Source organism: Cheilinus undulatus, linkage group 4 (assembly GCF_018320785.1).
Source record: "Cheilinus undulatus linkage group 4, ASM1832078v1, whole genome shotgun sequence".
In the NCBI taxonomy this organism is placed as follows: domain Eukaryota; kingdom Metazoa; phylum Chordata; class Actinopteri; order Labriformes; family Labridae; genus Cheilinus; species Cheilinus undulatus.
Genome location: NC_054868.1, coordinates 2243694 through 2265579, shown reverse-complemented (window position 1 = coordinate 2265579; position 21886 = coordinate 2243694). Strand labels below are relative to the sequence as shown.

Here is a 21886-nt window from a genome sequence, read left to right as displayed (position 1 = left end):
GGGTCAGAGCGGCCTCAGAGACCCTCAGAGCCAAGGTGCAGCATGTGGTGATGTTCACAGCCATCACAGGCCAACCACCACGCTCCTCAGAGAGCGTGAACGCGCCTCAATATTTCCCTGATGATCTCGAACAAGCACGGAGTCAGGGTTCCTGTGTCTATGACAACAACTGTCGACAACTGTGAAGCACCCAAAAACTATGAACAGATCATGTGTGGTTGGATCTATAATGTTTTGTTTCTGTGTATAAAACTAGCTTTAATATATTGGCTTTGTATTTGTAAAACAAGTGTGCAGCTGTTGACAGATTTACCACTCGATGTTTTGGAGCTTTTTGTTTGTGAAAGAATAAAAGCGTGTCTGTTGGCCTGAATTTATTAATCAATCATATTTGAAGAAAATCTAGATTTTAAAAAATGAAAATCTAGATTTTCTCATGAACTTCCTCCGCCTCCCCCATCAGCTTTTACCTGATTGGAACGGTTACAAACACTCATCAGAAACTCAAACTCAGTGAAAGGGCACGGACACATGTGAATCAAATGTAAATAAACTTCAACAGCGTCTTTCTTAAAACGTTTGTTTTAAACCCAGGGATAAATTCAGGGACTGAGCTGAGAATCCTCATCAATGTTTACTTTCTCCTGAAGTTGAGTGAAGTTGAAAATGCTCAAACACAAAACCACCACAGGACAGAGGTAGACTCAGGATGTTTGAGGGCTAGGGGCAAAAATAGGCTAAAGGGCACCTGCTGTATGCTGAGGGGCACCAGCACACACAGAGTTAAAGCTGTCATATAATTATAGAGAAATAGTCGGACATCCTGGTTAAGAATAAATGCTTTTTTTATGTATTATACCTATGGCACCATGCTAGTACAACAGAAGATTTTGTTGGCTAAAGGGCAGCTTAGAGGCACTCTCTCAGATTATTCCCACCTAAAGAGTACCCTAGAGCAGGGGTTCTCAACGTTGGGGTAGGGACCCCACTGAGAGGGGGTCTCCAGATGCCTTAAAAAAGCTACCAACACTTTTGAATTACAGTGTTTCCACTTTACACCAAATTACCTAACTTAAACCCATTTTTATTTTTATTTTCTTCGATTTTAAAGCCTTTCCACCACCTTTTTCTGCCTGTTTTTGCCACTTCTAAACCAAATCTCACCACTCTCTGCCTATCGTTGGCTCTGTTAACATATTGGTGCAACTACTAACCCCTTTCACCACTTCATTTGATACACCCATTTTTGCCAGTTTCTGTCTATTTCTGCCTCCGTTAACCCTTTCTTGCCAGTTAATATCAATTTTCATCCCATTTCACCAAATTTCCACCTATTTTTGCCTCTTTAATGCAATTTCAGCCACTTTTGAGTGCCCTTTAACATTAGTATGCCCATTTTTGCCCATTTTTGGTTATTTTTTTTGTCACTTTTATGTCATTTTTGGCATTTCTAACCCATTTCTGCTACTTTTCCAATCTGATTTCTCCATCTTTCCCACCATTTTTTGCCATTATTAACCCATTTTAGCTGTTTTAAACATATTTCAATTCTGTTAAGAAAGGTTTTACATTTTAAGAGGGCTACTTGCAACAAAAATGAATTAAAATGTGTTTCTTTGATGAGAGTGGTTATTTTTCAGGTTGAATATAAAATACCACAGCTTTACTTCACGGTGGACCATGATTTTGCTGGCCCCCAGTTTGGCTGGGCCCTGAAAAGCTCTCCCATTTTTCCCTGCTCATGGACGGCCTTGTCTCCACATGACTATTCTTGAATGTTCAGGACTGTGTTTAACCACCTCCAGGTACAGTGGGGGTCCCTGGTCACTGGAACCTTTATTTTGGGGGTCATGGGCTGAAAAGGTTGAGAACCCCTGCTCTAGAGGAAAGTTTGGGAAATTTTGCCCACTATTAGGCCACCTTACCCAACTCTTAAACACGTGTATCTACTGTAGAGGCAGCCACGATGGCACTTTAGCTGTGTTCTTTTAAATATCAGGGCTCAGCCCTGCCTCTCCTCCTAAGTCCAACATTGTCCAGACTGCAGTAAAAACACCGTCACTGAAAAGTTGATATATAACATGTAAGGCTTTAATTTGTTTTTACCCCAAGGACCAATCAATTGGTCGGTGCGTGGGTGTAATTTCAGTCGGCCATGTTTCTCTTTGGTTGATTACAGCCCTAGAAAGCAGTGATTGTTTCTAACTTCAGTCATTAACACTGTGTCTTTGTTTTCAACGTGAAATTGATGGATACTTACAGTGCGAGCACATGTCCAGGGCATAACTGGCTTCATTTCCCTGAAAAAGAGAGAAAAGTGAAATGAAACACAGACTCCAGATTTAGAAATCTCATGGAAACAACAAAGGAAATCAAAGAGCCTTTATGTAAGAGAACAGAGCAGAGCTGTGGTCCCCTGCGTCTCTCACATTCATACCAGAAGATGTTTTTTCTTACATGATGAAAAGAAATGTCAGTCAGGATATTAAAATAACTCCTGCTCTAACTAAAACACTTCTTCATGGACTCTTTGAAACCCTGTCTCCATCAAAAGTCTGCATGCAGGAGCGATAACAAAAGCTGCAGGGAACTTTGCCGTGTTGTATTCTCGGCTAATCGTTGGTCTTCTTCATTATGCATGAGCAACAGAATGATCTGGACTCTGAAACGAGGTCAACGTGCCGCCTTGATTCGCCTCGTCCCATCTCTCGAGGACTTACAGAAATTGAACCGGGCTTCTGGAACAAGGCTGCAGCTTCCCTCCTCAGACCACATTAACTCAGAGTCACATAAACGGATAATACGAGAGCTTTAAACTGCAATAGAGAGAGAAAAAACATAATGTAATCTGTGCTTTAACAAGGTTTCTGTTCAACGTCGCCGACTTCATGAATCCTCAGAGTGGCGGTGAGAATCTGGGCTTAAAAAGTCGATTTCCTCTCTTAAAGATGTTGTTCACACTCCAACCCTTCCTGTTATCAATACAGTAACATTTTCTCAAGAAGAAGAGGCTGAAGAGGATGAATAACAGCTTTAACATCTGTAATCCATTAAACTCTACAAGTCAAATTGATTATTTTATTTCTGAATAAAAGATTAATACGGCATTTTTAAAGCATGGATCACATCATACAGCGTTTCCTGGTCCCTTTTTTAATGTTAAGGTTTCAGATCATTAAAACTAATCTTAACGTTAGACAGAGATAACCTGAGTAAATACAAAAGTCAGTTTTAAACGATGATTTCATTTATTAAAGGGGAAAAAACCATCCAAACCTACCTGCCCCTATGTGAAAAAGTCAACCCCCCTCTGTTTAAATCATGAATTAACTCTGATAAACCATGTTTTTTATAAAGCTGAGTTCAGTTTGACTCTCCACACCCAGACCTGATTAATGCCAGACCTGCTGGATCCAGAAACCCCTTAACTAGAACCTGTCCGACAGTGAATCATCATGGAACCATCTAAAGAAACTCAATGAACAAAGTCACTAACATCTATCAGTCTGAAAGGGGTACAGAGACATTTCTAAGGCTTTAGGACTCCAGACAACCATGCTGAGAGCCATTATCTACAACAGGGGAAAACTAGGAACAGTGGTGAGCCTTCCCAGGAGTGGCCAGCCTACCAACATGACTCCAAGAGAACATGGACAACTCATCCAGGACGTCCCAGAACAGTGTTAACTCCATCGACTAAAACTATGACTAAAAATGTTCGTTGACAGCCTTTTTTCCATGACTAAAACTAGACTAAAACTAACAAAAATAGATCTGTGATGACTAAAATTGACAAAAACTAAGTTTAGTTTTCATCAAGATGACTAAAACTAGACTAAAATGTAATGTAGTTTTTGTCAGACATTCTAAATCTGTGATATTTCTCCACTGTGGGTAAATGTGTCAAAAACAAAGCATCTGTATCTATTCTGCCTCTCAGCTGTAGAAAGCAGGGACCCAAGGTTTAGCAGAGAACACACTACCATGATTTGGTACCAGATTTAGGGAAGAGAATAAATGCCTGGACTAAAAGTAAAGACTAAAATGTGAGGACTTTCATGGACTAAAACTAGACTAAAATGTTTTTGAGTTTTTGTCGACTAAAACTAAAAGACATTTCATCTACCAGCAAAGGAAATCCTTAACCATCTACTAAAATTGAAAATAGCTGCCAAAGTTAACACTGTCCCAGCAGAACCCAGAACCACATCTAAAGACCTGCAGGCCTCACTGACTCAGTTAAGGTCAGAGTTCATGACTCAACAATCAGAAAGAGACTGGGCAACAACGGCATCATGGGAGAGTTCCAGGACCAAAACCACTGCTGACAAAAAGAACACAAAGACTCGTCTCACATTTGACTAAAAACATCCTGATGATCCCAAAGACTTCTGGGAAATATTCTGAGGACTGACCAGACAGAAGAGGAACTTCCTGTTCATTCAGAAGAACATCAGACCAACAGTCAAACATGGTGGTCATAGTGTGATGGTCTGGACCAGAACCTGGACCAAAAAAACCATGAATTCTTGGGTTATGGAGCAGGACCATGATCCCAAACACACCAGCAAGTCCACCTCTGAATGGACTAAAGACTAACTGAAGGTTCTGGGGTGGTCTAGTCAAAGTCTGGACTTAGATCTGACTGAGATGCTGTGGCGTGACCTTAAACAGGCCATTTATGTTGGAAAACCCTCCAATGAGGCTGAATTAAAACACTTCTGTAGAGAAGAATGAGACAACATTCCTCCACAGTGATGAGAAAGACTCACTGACAGTTATCACAAACGTTTGATTCAACCAGTTACTAGGGTTAGAGGGAATGACTTTTCCAGATCGGGACAGGAAGGTTTGGATGGATTTTTTTCCCTTAATACAGGGGTTCTCAACCTTTTCAACCCATGACCCCAGAATAAAGGTGCCAGAGACCGGGGACCCCCACTGGACCTGGAGGTGGTTGAACAGCCATGAACATTCATGAACAGTCATGTGGAGACAAGGTCATCCATTAGGGGGGATAAATGGGAGAACTTTCTGGAGCCCAGACAAACAGGGAGCAGCAAAATCATGGTGTATTGTAAAGTTAAGCTGAAATATCCATATTTTATATTTAACCTGAAAAAATAACTGCTCTTATCAATGATACAAATCTCTTTTTTAAACCATTTGTGTAGTAAATAGCCTTCTTAAAAAAATGTAAATCTATTGTGTAAATAAAAAAAATTAAAATGGGTTAAAAATTGAAAAAAATGGGTTAATAATGGCAAAAAGTGGTGGAAAAGTGGTGAAATTAGATCTTAAAAGTAGCAGAAATAGGTTACAAGTCGCAAAAATAATACAAGAATAGCAAAAAGTAACCAAAAAAGGCAAAAATGTGCATAAATAGTGGTAAAAGGGAATTAATAGTGGCTGAAGAGGCTTTAAATTGGCAAAAATGGGTGGAAATCTGGTGAAATGGGGAGAAAAATTGATATAAACTGGCAAAATAGTGCCAACTGAAAAAGGAAAAAAAAGGCAGATATTAGCAGAAATTGGTCAAACTGGCAACAATGGGTATATCAGATAGTGAAATGTGGTTAAAATGGGAAAAATTGGGCAAAAAAAGTGGTAAAATTGGGTTGATAGTGGTAATAAGGGATCAACAGAGGAGACATTGGGCTTATGTGGTAAGATTTGGTTTAGAGTGTCAAAAACAGGCAGAAAAAAATGGTGGAAAGAGTTCAAAATGGCAAAAATGTGTTAAAATTTGTGGGGAAAACTATGAAAACTGGTTAAGATTTGGCAAAACTGGCCCCCAAGGACTTCTAGTTTAGTTGCTGTGATACTGAAACAGGTCGTGATCCAGTTTAAGCTTTACTAGAGTCAAAATGAGGAAAAAACTACAGCTAACTAACCAAACTGAGGCTGCCCCATGAAAACAGTTCTCTGAAAGACTTAGTCTCATGTACACGTGCACGCCAACATCACACTGCGTCTCCACCTTTGAGTTTCCTGGCCCTGTGTTGGTGAAAATAAACAATACATCCACTTCCACATAAAACAGATATCACTGTGCTGCTTTGGTTCAGGGTCTGTAGCAGTTTTATTTCTGCCTCACTTGTACTGCAGCTTCTACACCCTCTCCGCCTCCGTCTGTGCGTTCACTGGATGGTTTGATACTGATATCCATCATCGACCAGCAGCCAGTACAAAATTCATGCTGCAGTAACAACATAAATATGATTCAGAGTGCTTTCCTTAATTACACTAATGCATTAAAGCCAGAGCTATTTACAGCTTTCTATTAGAGGAAGTGAAACAGGTCGAATGGACCGGCGGTTTTCATCCAGACAACAAAGCGAGGTGTCATTATGTGAGATTGAGCATCAAAAAAAGAAAAGCTGTTGTTTGTTCTGTGATAACTTCGTTCCTGTTGACCATGCACAAGCTGTACTGTGACATTATCAACTCAGAGAGTGTGTGGATGCAGACAGAAGCCTGTTAAACACAGTGAACTATCTGACACTCAAGCTGGGGTCAGACTACACGCTTATAACATGATTTCAGCCCGCTTTAGCAGTCACAGGGTTTCAGGACCCGCTGAGGAGTCTGTGGTTTTATCCCGTTTATGAGTGTCAAAGTGAGCCACAATCAAGGCCACATCTGGGACGCCCCACGACAGCATGTTCGATTTTTCTTTCTACCTTCTGTGATTTGTTCCACCACATCAGTGACGTTGACCAATGAGAGCAAAGAGCAAAATAACAAATGAAAACAAACAGTCAACTGAAAGAGTAACGATGCCGATGCTGTGAGATGAAATGATGAAACTAACATCCATCTGGGCCATCATCAGCGTCTGAGAAGGACAGAACCTTAGGGAAAAATCTTGGATGTTGATTGGACAGATGTTCCGTCTGTCTCATTCACTACGGGCCAATCAGGGTGACTGAGTGATGCAGTGGGCATGTGCAGCTCCAGAGTGAACTGCCGTTATTGTTGCTCACTCTCAGTGGAGCCAGTTAGAGAAACAAACTCACGCTGACACCGGTCAGGAGCTCAGTTTATTCTGACAGACATCTATTCTTAGTTTTTAGATTCAGATGTTGTTTACTTGAAGTCCGTGTTTTTGATACATTGTCTACATTTGGTTCGGTCTGTTTGGGTTTCACACTGTCATTATTGCAACCGGACTAACAGACTTTACATGACGAACCTACATGATATCGTCATCAACTACGTGGTTTGCGTGTCTCTGTAGTTTACTCTGATTGGTCATTTGGCCGGCGGGCGTCTGACGTCAACACGTTCAATAACGCGAGTCTTGAATGTTGTAAACAACAAATGAAATCGTCATTCCTACCATCATATTATTGTTGATTTTCTACTACCAAAAGCGACAACTTGAGGAGCTGTACATAAGGCTGGTCCGAGTTCATCATATGAGTTTTATCATTAGATGACAACTTTATCGTCGTCGACAGAAAAGGAGAAGAAAGTATGCAATTCTGCGAGCCACTGCAACACCGACTCGGGAGAGAAGGTATGTGTTGTAAAACTCTTAAAAAGATGAGCTGTCAATGATGAGGTATAACTTTAGCTACAATTCTATGAATTTTTCCGTGCTTGGACAATCTCCATTTGACATAATAACGGACACTTCAACTCCTCGCGTAACGTAAAGCAGCTGCCGTTAGCCCACCCTGTCCAGGCTGCTGGATAATTTCAGTCCGTGAGATGGTTGTGGGCTCTTCCGCGGCTCATTTTGTTATGGTGAAGGATTTCCTTAGCCGGTAGTCATGTCGTAATTTCCTGTCATTGATACGAAGGTCCGAACCTTTCAATATAATGCTTTCACACTGGGCATGAACCGGACCGTGGTTCCATTTGGTCCGGACCAAGACCACCTTTTTTGGTCGGACCAAGGTCCGGCTGTTTGGTCTGGACCGAGAACACCTCTTTTGGTCGGACCAAGGTCCAGCTGTTTGGTCTGGACCGAGAACACCTCTTTTGGTCGGACCAAGGTCTGGCTGTTTGGTCCAGACCACGGTCCAGGGGAGGTTTCACACCTATCATTTTGGTTCGGACCAAATGGAAAAGTCCGAAAGTCCGGATCAAACGGCGTAGGTGTGAAAGCCCCCAAGTCACATTTTAGTCACCTAACAGACCTTTTAACTAGTGATGCACCATAAGTATTTTTCGAACCGATACCTATAACCAAAAATTTCTTACTCCTGATGGCCAATAACCAATAAGAACAGATAGTTTTTTTTCAATAGTTGTTTTAAAAAATAAGTTTATTCAATGTTTTTATGCACATCTAGGGTAAGAAGGGGTTAATCGGCAGCGAGCGCAGAAATTTATAACTAAGTCTAACTGACATCATAACATGAGAACATCTTGAGGCCTTATTCAGTAAACTCTCCTGTGTGATCATGGGGGTAAAAGCTCGTCTGGAGGCGGGAATATTTTAACTCCTTGTTGTTGGTGTTTTGAACTGTTCGGCTGAGATAATTCTCCGTTGTTGTGGAGAAGTGGATCACATTAGTCTGCTGCTGGGCCGTCTTCTCTCTGACGTGTACGACTCTGACAGGGAGTTTTCAGCAAAACATTCGCACCCCAGCAAATCTCTGGGTTAATTATCTTCATGAGATTTTTCAAATCCTGGCTTTTCAACAACACTGGGCTCATTTCTTTAGCAGCGTGTTGTGTTACTGCTGCGTATTTTAACAAATACGCTACCGCGTGAGTTTGACCTCCTCCTTTACAAAGTTGAACGACTGCTCAACGCTGCAGATCCAGCGCTGTTTCTCATTATCCGTCTTAAAAGGCATCTAACTAGCCGCTAACTCGCCACGCTGCTCTGTTTACCTTCCTGTCGCTTGCTTCTCTCGCCGCTGATACAAAAATGCGCATGTGCAGAGTCTTCTGGATGGGCGGAGGAGAAAAAGACAGCTCTCTGCTGTGAGAGATGCATTCAGGGACAATGGGAGAAGCGAAACTCCAGCGAGAAATACACGCTGGCGGCTCAAAACTTCCACATAATTTATACTCAGATATTCACGGTATAGTCATTTTAACGTCACGCTACATTCACAGAGCGAGGGCGAACAGGTAGCGCCAAAATCTATTTGTAGTGGGCCTAATGTATTTGTGGTGGTCCGCCACAAGTAAATGAATATATGGGAAACACTGACCATCAATATCCACCCTGTTTTTTTAAAGTGCTATTCAAATAAAGCTCTTATGTCGTAATTATCACTATCATTACAACTAATACTATCTTACTACTGTAACTGGTGGCGTGTCTGTCTGTCTCGATTTGTACGCCACATCGTTGCTCCAGTTGTCCTTCGTACCTCTTACTAGACTTCTTGGATGTACTGGTTCATAACTGGTTAAAAAATTATCATTATATACAGTTGTTAGAGCAGCTGTGCATCATATGGAGGCAGCGGGACCCTCATCGCCGTACCAGGAGGAAACCCCTGCCCAGCAAACACAGATCAGGTAGGCTGACATGTCAGTGGTGCTGAGGAGTCGACATGCCCCCATTCCTGACCTGACCTGAATTTCAGTGACTACTTTAGCTTTCAGCACCGTTCCTTAATCATGATAATCCAGATTAATTCATCTCTGTGCCTCATCCACTGTTTTTTTTAACGTGGTAAATGGAGCGGACTCTTCCTGACTTTACAGAACAGCGTGTGCTCTGCCCCTCCAAACAAAGCTCTCACTTTAATTTAAGTGAGGAGCAGAGGGGGCCATGGCATGTACTCTGGTTAGTGTGTAAAGACTCATCTTCAGTTGTTGCTGTGATATTTGATCAGATATCACATCGATAAACTAAGACATTTTCTTTGATGCTTTATGGTAAATTAGTGAAATCAAAGAAATGGGTGGAAAATCCCCCTGTCCTTTAAAGCAGTGGTTCTTCATCTTGGGGGTCATGAGAGACACTGAGAGGGTCTCCAGATGCCCTAAAAAACTAAGAACATTTTTTTCAAATTACACTGTTGCCACTTAACAACAATTGTCAAATTTTCTATCCCTTTCCATCATTTTTTTCCCTCCAATTTTAACACATCTTTGCCATTTAAAACTTATTTTTGTCAGTTTAAACTCTTTTCACCACTTTTTTCTGCCTGTTTTTGCCACTAAAGTTTAATTTTGCCTCCGCTGACCCATTATTGCTACTATTAACCCCTTTGAACCACTTTTTACACCCATATTTCCGTTTTAACCACATTTCACCATTTGACATGCCCAGTTTTGCTAGCTTAATCAATTTCTGCCAATATCTGCTAATTTTTTCTTTCCCAGTCAACCATTTTTGCCAGTTTAAACACATTTTTAATCCCATTTCACCAAATTTCCACCCATTTTTGCCAATTTAAAGCCATTTCACTTTAACTCCTCTAACAACTATTTATGCCCAGTTTTGCCACTTTAACCCATTTCTGCCATTTTTAAAATCCAACTTTGCCACCTTTTCCACCATTATTTGCCATTGTAACCCATTTTAGCTATTCTTAAGCAATTTTAAGCCTTTCTTTTTTCAACAAAAAGGTTTTTATATTTTTAACAGGGCTATTTACAACACAAATGATTAAAAAAAGAGATTTGTTTCTTTTATAAGAGTGGTTATTTTTTCAGGATTAATATAAAATAAGGATATCACAGGTTGACTTTACAATAGACCGTGATTTTGCTGACCTCCATGGTCCCCTAGTTTGGCTGGGCTCCAGAAAGCTCTCCCATTTATCTCCCCTAATGGATGGCCTTATCTCCACATGACTATTCTAGCATGTCCATGGCTGTTCAACCACCTCCAGGTACAGTGGGGTCCCCGGTCTCTGGCACCTTTATTTTGGGGGTCCTGGGCTGAAAAGGTTGAGAACCCCTGCTCTAAAGAGTATTCATTCTAATGTAAGAAACAGGAAGTTGTCCCAGGGCTCTACTATCTCAACTAAAAAGTGTCTGTCACTCGCCCGTCTTCACTAAAACATGAGATCAGCATTTTTAAACGGGTGCACCATCTTTGGGAAGCAGCTTTTCAGTGTTTCACACAGCCGCTCAGCCTCGGTGTGTGGAGGGCCTGAGAGGAGAGAAAAAGATGTTTTCCAAATTCGGCTGCCTCAGTGTGGGCGTCTTCTTGCTCATGTCCACACAATCCTGGATCCACCGGTCCAGTTTTAACCCACATTAAGATTTTAACTCTACAGTGTACAGCATCCTAACTCATCAAATTCAGCGTGCTACTGTCCTATTTCCCGGCATTGATACACAGAAACCTGTCCAAAAATAGCAGTAATTACATCATGTTAGCTTCCTGGTTCAGCACATCCCAGCTACTGTACCCCGACTACTACAGCATGAGTCTTATGATCCTGGTCCTGAAAATAGATGGAAAAACAAGATAACAAGGCTTCCATTTAAAAACAGAAGAAGAGGATGATTTGATGAGGGTTAGAAGAAAACCGTTGTCCTCTGACTTTGGTTTGGACGAGTGCATGACGGCACAGGGATTTGAAGTTACAAAAGATAAAACCAGACTCTTAGATAAAAAACAAATGTTAGTGCTCACTGTGATTTCTCCCACTGATTAGTGAACTGTCATTTATAACGGTTGGTTTTGTAGCGCTGAATGTCAGGGTTATCAAGGAGGAACATCAAAACTGGATCCATAAGGACCAGGTCCAACAATTTCAAAACTTGACGATCAATAGCACTGAGGGATTTAATGCTGCAATCAAGAGTTGTGGGTCATAAAGCATTTCATTAAAGGGCACATCTTTAAATCAAACCTCTGGTGCACAAACAGAACAGGCTTAAGTTTCTTAACATAACCAAACCGCCAACCAAAGTCAGCTCTGTCCATATAAATACTGGCCTATAGCAGCAGTAAATATCTGCCACAATCAGCTGTTTTTGCAGTATTTGCTTTAAATATTGATCTATCACATCTGTAAAGCCTGTATCAGCTGTAAATATCAGTATATATAAGCTGTGAGTAACTGCCTACATTTGCTGTAAATATCAGCCTGATTTACTGTAAAAACCGGCCTATCTTGGTTGTAAATATCCGCCTGAATCAGCTATAAATATTGGTCATAATTGGCTGTAAAAATATCTGCCTAAATTTGCTAGAGATGTTGGCCAGAATGGTGTAAATATCGGCCTTTGTCTACGCTAAATATTGGCCAATATTGGCTGTTGTAAACAATCGCCTATATTTGCTGTAAATATCAATCTAATTTGCTTCCAATACCCGCTTATATTGCTTTAAAATATCTGCCTTTATTAGCTGTAAATATTAGCTAATACTGGCTGTAAAAATATCGGCTTAAATTTGCTGTAAACATATGCCAGAATGGCTGTAAACTACCGCCTAGATCTACTTGAAATGTTGGCATATATTGGCTATATCAAATATTAGAGCTGCAAATATTTGCCTGAATTGGCTTTAAATACTGGCCCATGTCAGCTGTATATTTATATGTGTAAATATCATCTGTAATAATCACCGATATTTGCTGTAAATATAGACCTAATTTGCTGTGAATTGCCTATTTTGGCTTATATAAATAACAAATATTAATCCAATGATGAAACCAGCACATGAAACATGCTAGCAGACTTACAGTAGCTGTTAGCACAGTCATTGACAGCTAAAGTTATGATGTGTAAAATTACTATTACAGGGTACTTTTTACTTCAATCTCAAATTCCATGATATCCCAGATACCACACTGAACACAAACATTAGAGGAGCCTGTAAGGCTCATGAACAGACCAGATAAAGACATGAGCCTCATCTTAGTGAGTCCATCCTGAATAAATGAACTCATATTTATTTAAATCAGAAAAATGCTGACAGAACCCTCATGAGGGACCTGCATATATTCACTGTGTAGGCTAATGACTGAGTTTAAAGTCCACTGTCTAAATTAAAAGGTTTAGGTGTAATGAGGTCGTTGTGTGGCCTATGAAGCCTCTCAGCTCCTCTCAGCTCAGACATCACACTAACACGACTTTACTGTGAAGGAGGTGATTTAAAAGGCGGCTGTCTGAATGTAGGACGGCTATAAAAACCTCAAAGGTACGTTATTAAAGATCCTGTCAGCAGTAAGTGACAGTTTGATTCAAACGCCGACACGCTCCTCTGACAGACACCCAACATTTCCACTGTAAGACGGCGCAGCACTTCCTGACAGATTTTCAAAATAAAACTTTCAAAGGGACACAAACAGCTGATCTCACCTGTATGTAGGATTAAATTTAAACACAGCAACATTTTAGGAAACAACTCTGCTTTTTTATGGCTGTACAGACTACATTTCCTCTTCATGCTATTAAAGCATTACACTGATAAGACCCAGATTAAAACGTAGACAGAGACAAAAATAGTGACATGTTTACGTTCATTTTCAAAAGTAAAACTTCACAGACTTGTTCTAGGAAACAAAGACGACTTTGACAAGGATTTGGGCGGCAAATTGAGCTCAATTCAGCTTAATGAACACAAGCAGTTGCTGCTTTACTACGTTGTTCATGATAATAACATGACTGAATTTTAAACTAGGATTGACACATTTTCCAAACAATGATGCTCTTTGATAGCACATTATTAATAATCAATGGGGATGCTGAGCATCCACACTATTGATATTTGTGTCGGCCATTTTGTTTCTTCTTCTTCTTCCGTGCCGGCTATCTCCTTCATATTTTGTCGTATCCACACCGTTTAAACTTTAAAAGATTCAGTTTCCTTGTCATTCGACTGCTGTGACTTTTCTCATTTCTAACTTAAATATTTTTTTTTAATTGTAGCTATTTTCATGCTATTTTCAGCAATTTCTGTGCTTTTTCAACCACTGAACGCAATTATCAGCTACTTTTAGGCCAAAATCAGCTATTTTTATGCTATTTTCGGGCTACTTTAAGCTATTTTTATCCTTTTTCAGCTATTTTTATGCTATTTTCAGGCTACTTTAAGCTATTTTTATCCTTTTTCAGCTATTTTTATGCTATTTTCAGCTATTTTTGTGTTTTCAGCTATTTTCAGCAGTTCTGCCACAATTCAGCTCCAAGTACCCCCATGCAATTTAAGCTGAAATTGTAATTTTGATCTAGTTTATCATTATTCTTCTGTGCCGGCTGTCCCCTCCTTCATATTTTATCATATCGACACCATTAAAATTGTAAAAAATTCAGTTTCCTTGTCATTCAACTGTTATGACTTTTCTCAATTCTAACTTTTATCATTTTAAAAACATAGCTGGGAAATTAACCAAATTTTAGACTAAAACGCAATATGTCCTACTGCAATTTTTAAAATTGCAAAAAGTGCAATATTTCCTTGCACTGAAAGGAAAAATGAAAAATGTGTTAAATACCAGTTTAATAAAAATTTCATGCAAAGATATGTTCCACCCATCATGCAAACATCTAAGTGTGTGTTTTTTTTTTAGAAAAGTTAGCAAAAATTCTATTTTCTTTATTTTTTTAAGTTTTTCAAAATCAAAATGAGAATGATATAAAAATGATCATTCCTTTCAATACAACTATTCATACTGAATTTGCAATATTCAAAAATAATTGCAATTAAAGTTTTTTTTTTCAAAATCATTCAGCCCTATACCAAACCGAAAACTGCTCTTTCACAGGCCAATGTTTTTTTAGAAATTACTTGAGCCGTTTGAGGTACGATTTTGCAATTTACACCTCTTTTCTTACATCTTCTGAGCATAATGTTAACCAACATAAATTTGACTGTGTCAATCACTAATTACGGACCCTCATTAACACATCTACTATGTTATGACCATGTCTATATGATCAAAGATCAAATATTTTTAATTACAGATGGTTAATCAAGACCTATGAGCGCGTATTTTACCTCTTTCAAATGTAGTAACTAACTATTGCTATGGTATATTTTGAAATAATGTGAAAAGAGTTGTTTAGTCGTAGTATACGATCAACACATTACATGCTTTTATTTTGTAGAATTCTTACGTCGCTTCCGTCGTTCACTTTTGCGCGCTTTATGTACCTTCAGTTAGCCTGCTAGCAAACCTTCACAGTGTATTTCCTCGTTAAATTGTCCTTAAGGTTATTTTACAAATTCATACAATCGAATTATTTCAAATGTGGAGATGTTAAAATGTGCAGGCAGTCATATCACAGTAGTAAAGCAATAACGTCATAAATACACTGCTGCAAACGTTACGTTTCTTAGTGTCAACGCTGTGCTAACGGAGGTGTTACGGTTTAAAGAGTGGCCGTGTTAACTGGAGACTTTCAGCTGAATGCGTCTGTCGTTGTCGTAGTTACAACAGATGTTGAAGACGAACCAACGCCTCTTTGTTAAGTCTTTTATTATAATGTCGACAATTTTTTATCAGATATGTCAGACTGTAAAAAAACATATTCGTAATGTCATTTTTAACATCCGCTTTAAGTACGTCAAGCACAGACGCATTCGACTGAAAGTCGCCAGGTAACACGGTCACTCTTTCTACCGTAACACCGGCTAGCAGCAGCGAGCAGGCTAGCCTGAAGCTAACAGTGCAGTCGAAGGAGAAGCTGTTTTTACAAAATGAGGTTTGACATTATAAATAAAAAAATCGGAGACACATTTTCTTACCATTTTGCCGCCGTGGGGTCTTCAGCTGCCGGGAGAGAAACGTCCAGGTCCGCTAACGGGCCGACACGGTGAGATAACGACGATGTCTTAACGGGTTTCTGACTTTTAACGGTCAGATAGCGACCACCGGCTGTCTGACTTTACGGTTTCTGACAGCGGGGGAGAGATTCACTGCAGCGCCAGCAGATAGAGCCGCAGAGGGGGGAGAGAGAGAGGGTGAGGAGAGTGAAGAGGGAGAGAGAGGAGGAGGAGGAGGAGGAGGAGAGGAAGGTGCAAACCAAAGCTCGTCTATTCACCAGAGATAGCACTCCCACTCCCAGCCATGTGTGGGCCTTCAGCATGAGATTCTAATGAAGGTGCTCCACGTAAGGAGTTATTGATTTATTGTCACGGATGTCAGATATATTATATTCTTTCAGAACCCCATTAACTGAGAATATGAAGATTACACCAGTAAATATAGGTTCATTTTTCCTAAATGTTATATTGTCACAGAATGTTCCCAATGCAGTGTACGGAGGACCTGAAGGTCCACTGCTAAAACATTTCCCTGGACAGACAAATCCTTTCACTACATTTCAGAATATTTGGCGAAATATATAATAATTGATTTTATAAAATATATTTGTGAAATGGCAAATATTAAATGACATGGCAAAACAATTCAAAAAAATTCTTTGGGTGTAAAAATTTTTATCTCTCCATTTCACAAATTGCATGAATGGAAATGTGTTGAAAACACACGTGTGTGTGTGTGCTTTGAAATATATTTCATTCATGAAATATATTAGTTTTCATGATATTCCTCTTTTTTCATTTCACAATTTTTTTTTGTATTCATAATATTGTTTTCAGGGCCACCAAAAGTTAAAATCACAAAAATGTTCTATTTAAAAGTAAGAAAAATGGCATCTCATAAATTGTTTTTGTACTACACTTTTTTTTAAATGCAGTATATATATATATATACACAAACACACACACCCACACACACACACACACACAGACACACATATTATATTTTATATGAATATATATTCATTCACTCTAGTTTAAAAAAGAAATGTATTTACTTTTCAATTAATATTTTGCAACAAATTTGATATTTTTTGTTCATTATGGTTTTGTTTTGTTTTGTTTTGTTTTGTTTTGTTTTGTTTTGTGTTTTTTGGCAGTTTATTTTCAGGGCCCCTGTATTAAGGCCATGTGTGTCTTTAAATGCCAAATATTTTTTTAATGCAATAACAATAAAAAGAAGGGGAAATCATTGTTGTGAAAAATGCAAAAAAAAGTAGTGAATTTCAAACACTTTAAAATACTCAAGAAAACATAAAAGACAATAATATATGTTTTAACATTTAACAATTTTTTTGTGTGTTTCTGTGATTTTCCCCCTTCATTTTTAGAAAAAAAAAATAACTTCATTGAATGATTGAATGTTTTATGAATAATTTATCCCTACACTATTTTTGTGGCTAGTGAATTGTTTTTAATACACATAGAAATGTTTTTGTAGTTGACCTTTAGGGCCACCATACCTTACAGTTGTGTTACACATGTATGTTGGCGTTTTTTTCCCACATCATTCCCCACCCTCTTGTCCGTGTTTCCAACTCTATCCACTGTCCGCTATAAAATAAGACTTTAAAAGCCCCAAAAAAATCAATAAATAGAAATGTTTTTACATTTCAGAAAATATTTGAAATGTTGCATTTTTTTTATTCTTTTTTTGTTTGTTTGTTTGTTTGTTTGTTTTTTCACTCATTGGCATGTGTTTTTGTTTCATACATGGTTGCGTTTCATTCAATCTTTTTCAATTCTTTGCATTTCACAAAACACTTTTCCACCTAGAGATTTTTTTAATGCATTTGACTCTCAGGGCCACCGTAGAATGACCACAGTCAAATACTTTGATTGGTGAGATAATTAAACGTGCTTTAGAGAAAAGATGAAAGGCATAACAGAAGTCATAATCCTGAGAACAGGTCAAGAGTGCAGATGTTCAGATCTTTTTTTTACATCAGAGTGACACCTCTTCTCAAACAAAGACCATCTCTGTTGAAGGATAGTGCAGCACAAACAGGTTTTCTCTCCATCTCTGAAGCTCCTGGCTGCTGAGGGGAAGCATCAAAGATCACCATGAAAACAAACCTCCATCGCCACGTTAGCAGTGCAGCAGAATCTCCTTTAATGCGTGCAAAAACATCCTGTTTTAAACAGAATCGTGTACCCAGCACCCAGCTCAGTTATCTTGCTTACATGCATGTCTGATGCATGTTTAATCCTATCATAGATAAACAAACATGAAAACTAACCACTATGTCTGCTAAACCCATGCAGTACCATAGCTGCCAGGATGAGATGCAACCAAATATGTGCCAAACTCCAGCAGGCCCGACATTCTTTTTTAACTGTGCATTTTGGTCTCATGCCAGACTGAACTTTAACTGTTTCAAGGAGGAATATATTAACTTTAGCACATTTTACTCATTTATTTTTATTTGAAAGCTTTAGCTGTTTAGAAAAATAAGTTCATAATTATAAAAAAAAATGCTCTTTTGAGAGATGCCCTGATTGATCAGCAGATTTTAAATATGTCACTGGAGCATCATAAAATGAAAAATCCTACAAGAGTGGGACAACATTCCTCTCCCATCAGCTGGTCTCCTCACTGTCAGACATTTACAGACTGTTGTTAAAAGACGAGAGGATGATACGCTATGGTAAACATCGCCCTGTCCATGCTTTTTTGAGACGTGTTGCTGCCATCAAATTTAATATGAGCTAATATTTAATGAAATGTAAGAATGTCTCAGTTTAACATCTGAGATGTTGGTGATGCTCTGTTGTGAATCAAACATGGGTTTATGAGGTTGACTTATGTTCTTATTTACATGTCACACTGCGTCCCAACTTTTTTGGAACTGGGGTTGTAAATTAACTGCATAAACCAGCTGCTTTAAGACTCATTAATGTTTGATGATTCGACTGTTTCTGCTGTTTATCCTGTTAAATGTGCTTAATAAAGTTTTTAGTGTGTTAATAACGGTGTAAGTTTTGTTCCCATAATTCACTGGTTCTCAGCCTTTTCAGCCTGTGACCCCAAAATAAAGGTGCCAGAGACCGGGGACCCCCACTGGACCTGAGGGTGGCCGTCCATGAGGGGGGATGAAGGGGAGAGCTTTCTGGGACCCAGGCAAACCGGGGGCCAGCAAAACCATGGTCCATTATAAAGTTAAGCTGTGATATCCTTATTTTACATTAAACCTGATCAAATAACCACTCTAACCAAAGAAACAAACATCTTTTTTTAATCATTTGTGTAATAAACAGCCTTCTTAAAAATGTAAACATTTTTTGTTTAAGAAAAAGAAGAATTAAAATGGGTTAAAATTTTCTAAAATGGGTCAATAATGGCAAAAAAGTGGAAAAAGTGGTGAGACTGGATTATAAAAGTAGTAGCAGAAATGGGTTGGAAGTTGTAAAAATTACATAAAAATAGTCCAATGAGGTTCATTTGGTCCACTAGTAAGTTATTCTGTTTAATTCTTTTAACAGACCAGAGTGTTTTCTTTTTACCCGACAGTTTCGACTGCTCACTCGCAGTCACGTGATGTCGCTGTGACCACTCTGAGGAAGACTGCAAGTGAGCAGTCAAAACTGTCAGGTAAAAAGAAAACACTCTGGTCTGTTAAAAGAATTAAGCAGAATAAATTACATAAAAATGGCAAAACAAACACAAAAAAAAGGCAAAAATGGGTTGATGTGGAAAAATGGGCATAAATAGAGGTAAAAGGGGGTTAAAAAAGGCTGAAATGGCTTTAAATTGGCAAAAACGTGTGAACATTGTGGGGGAAATGGGATGAAAAATTGACATAAACTGGCAAAAAAGTGTCAACTAAGATAGAGAAAATATACAGATATTTGCAGAAATTGGTTCAACTAAATCTTTTTTGTTCAAAACATCAAAATGGGTCAACAATTGAAACAAAAAGGGTTAATAGTGGCAAAAAATGGCTGGAAAGGTGGTGAAGTTGGATCTTAAAAGTAGCAGAAATGGGTTAGAAGTGGCAAAAATAATACAAGAATCACAGAAAGTAACCATAAAAGGCAAAAAATGGACACAAATAGTTGTAAACAGAAATGAAAAAGTGGCTGAAAAAGCTTTAAATTGGCAAAAATGGGTGGAAATCTGGTGAAATGGGAAGAAAAATCAATATAAACTGGCAAAATAGTGCTAACTGAGAAAGAAATAATAGGTAGAAATTGGCAGAAGTTGGTCAAACTGGCTAAAATGGACATATCAGATAGTGAAATGTGGTTAAAATGGGACAAACTGGGCATGAGAAGTGGTAAAAAGGAGTTAAAAGTGGCAAAAATGGGTCAATAAAGGCAACATTTGGCTTCTGTGGCAAGATTTGGTTTAGAAGTGGCAAAAACAAGCCACTATTTATTTTTACTTTGCATTTAGCGTCATTATTGAGTCAAAGTGACTATGGCCCCGTGCACATGGAAACGAATTCAGGAGTATGCGTAAAAGTTTTATGTCGAATCAGCATTTTATCCACACGGGTGACTGTAAACGATACTTTTAAAAACGGGTCCCAGAGAGCATAAATCCGTAAACGACTAGCGTTTCGTCTCTGTGTGGACGACTATCCGCATCTTTCTTGAAATGATTACGTCACACACAGCGCAGCTCTCTTACGACGCCTGCACAGGTCGGGTCAAAACAACAACGGCGGTTACAGGGTTGTGTTCGTGCTGCAGAAGCTACTGAGCTCGTTATGGCTTTGACAGTCAAATCTGATGCTCCTTTACCACCACCGGGAAACGCACACCAGACGTTCTTAAATCCAACATGGAGGACAGCCAGAAGACAACTAGAAGAAAGTTTGTGTCAGTTTTCTGTGATCTTCTCTCGTTTGGCGAATGTCCGTGGCAGCGTTACAGCGCCACGCACAGGCTTGACATATGCACTACAGCGTTTTCAGCGGTTCCATGCTCACGCGGATATTTCCTGAAACTATTCCGTTTTTACAGAAAACTTTTTCAAAACAAAACGGAAATACTAGTATATCGTTTTCATCTCTGTGTGGACGGAGCCTCAATGAATCAGTCAACAGACTGAAACTAGTATCAAAACGAGTAAAATAAATACTGGGGGGCCTGCTCCTCCCTTAAAAATGTCCATCAGTCCTGTTCAGTGCTGCAGAATAATACAAGTAAATATATTTGTAAAAATGAGGCAACTCTTGCTGCTTGGCTAGCCAGTTGAGGGGGGCCTGTGTAGTATTCTTTCTGGGGGCCCTAAATCCTTAGCTACACCCCTGAAACCAAGCATAGATCAATATATCAAGGACCTCTCATCAACTGTTGCTATGGAGAAACTAACTGATATTAAAATGAATGTTTGTCTGTTTCTACACTTATGTACAGTTGCAAGAAAAAGTATGTGAACCCTTTGAGATTTCTTGGATTTCTGCATAAATTGGTCATCAAATGTGTCCTGATCTTCATCTAATTCACAACAATAGACAAACACAGTCTGCTGAAACTAATACTGCACAAAAAATGAGATGTTTTCATGTTTTTATTGAACAAACCATGTAAACATTCACAGTGCAGGGTGGAAAAAGTATGTGAACCCCTAGGCTAATGACTGGTTGACCCTCCGCTGGCAGCAATAACCTCAACCAAACGTTTCCTGTAGTTCAGATCAGACCTGCACAACGGTCAGGAGGAATTTTGGACCATTCCTCTTTACAAAACTGTTTCAGTTCAGCAATATTATTCGGATGTCTGGTGTGAATCGCTCTCTTGAGGTCATGCCACAGCATCTCAACTGGGTTGAGGTCAGGACTCTGACTGGGCCACTCCAGAAGGCGTATTTTCTTCTGTTGAAGCCATTCTGTTGTTGATTTACTTCTATGCTTTGGGTCGTTGTCCTGTTGCATCACCCATCCTCTGTTGAGCTTCAGTTGGTGGACAGATGGTCTTAAGTTTCATAACATCAAGACTTTTAGAGATACTTTTGGAACCCTTTCCAGCTTCATGCAAGTCAACAGTTCTTGATCGTAGGTCTTCTGAGAGCTCTTTTGTGCCAGGCATGGTTCACATCAGGCAACGCTTCTTGAGAACAGCAAATTCAACACTGGTGTGTGTTTTTTATAGGGCAGGGCAGCTTTAACCAACACATCCAATCTCATCACATTGATTGGACTCCAGGTTGGCTGACTCCTGGCTCCAATTAGC

The 21886-nt window shown here is 39.2% G+C and overlaps 1 protein-coding gene across 1 annotated transcript in view; it reads right to left on the bottom strand.

Moving 5' to 3' along the window:
• The window catches only part of ppp3r1b (protein phosphatase 3 (formerly 2B), regulatory s1ubunit B, alpha isoform, b), a 39070-nt gene extending 23193 nt beyond the window's left edge, over positions 1-15877 (bottom strand). Inside the window, exons 1-2 of the mRNA XM_041784638.1 lie at positions 15632-15877; positions 2261-2300 (exon numbers count right to left, since the gene is read on the bottom strand). Of these exons, the coding sequence (XP_041640572.1) occupies positions 2261-2300; positions 15632-15634 (43 nt within the window). The 5' untranslated portion in view covers positions 15635-15877. The remainder of the gene's footprint in view (positions 1-2260; positions 2301-15631) is intronic.
• Between the last annotated feature and the right edge of the window lie 6009 nt (positions 15878-21886).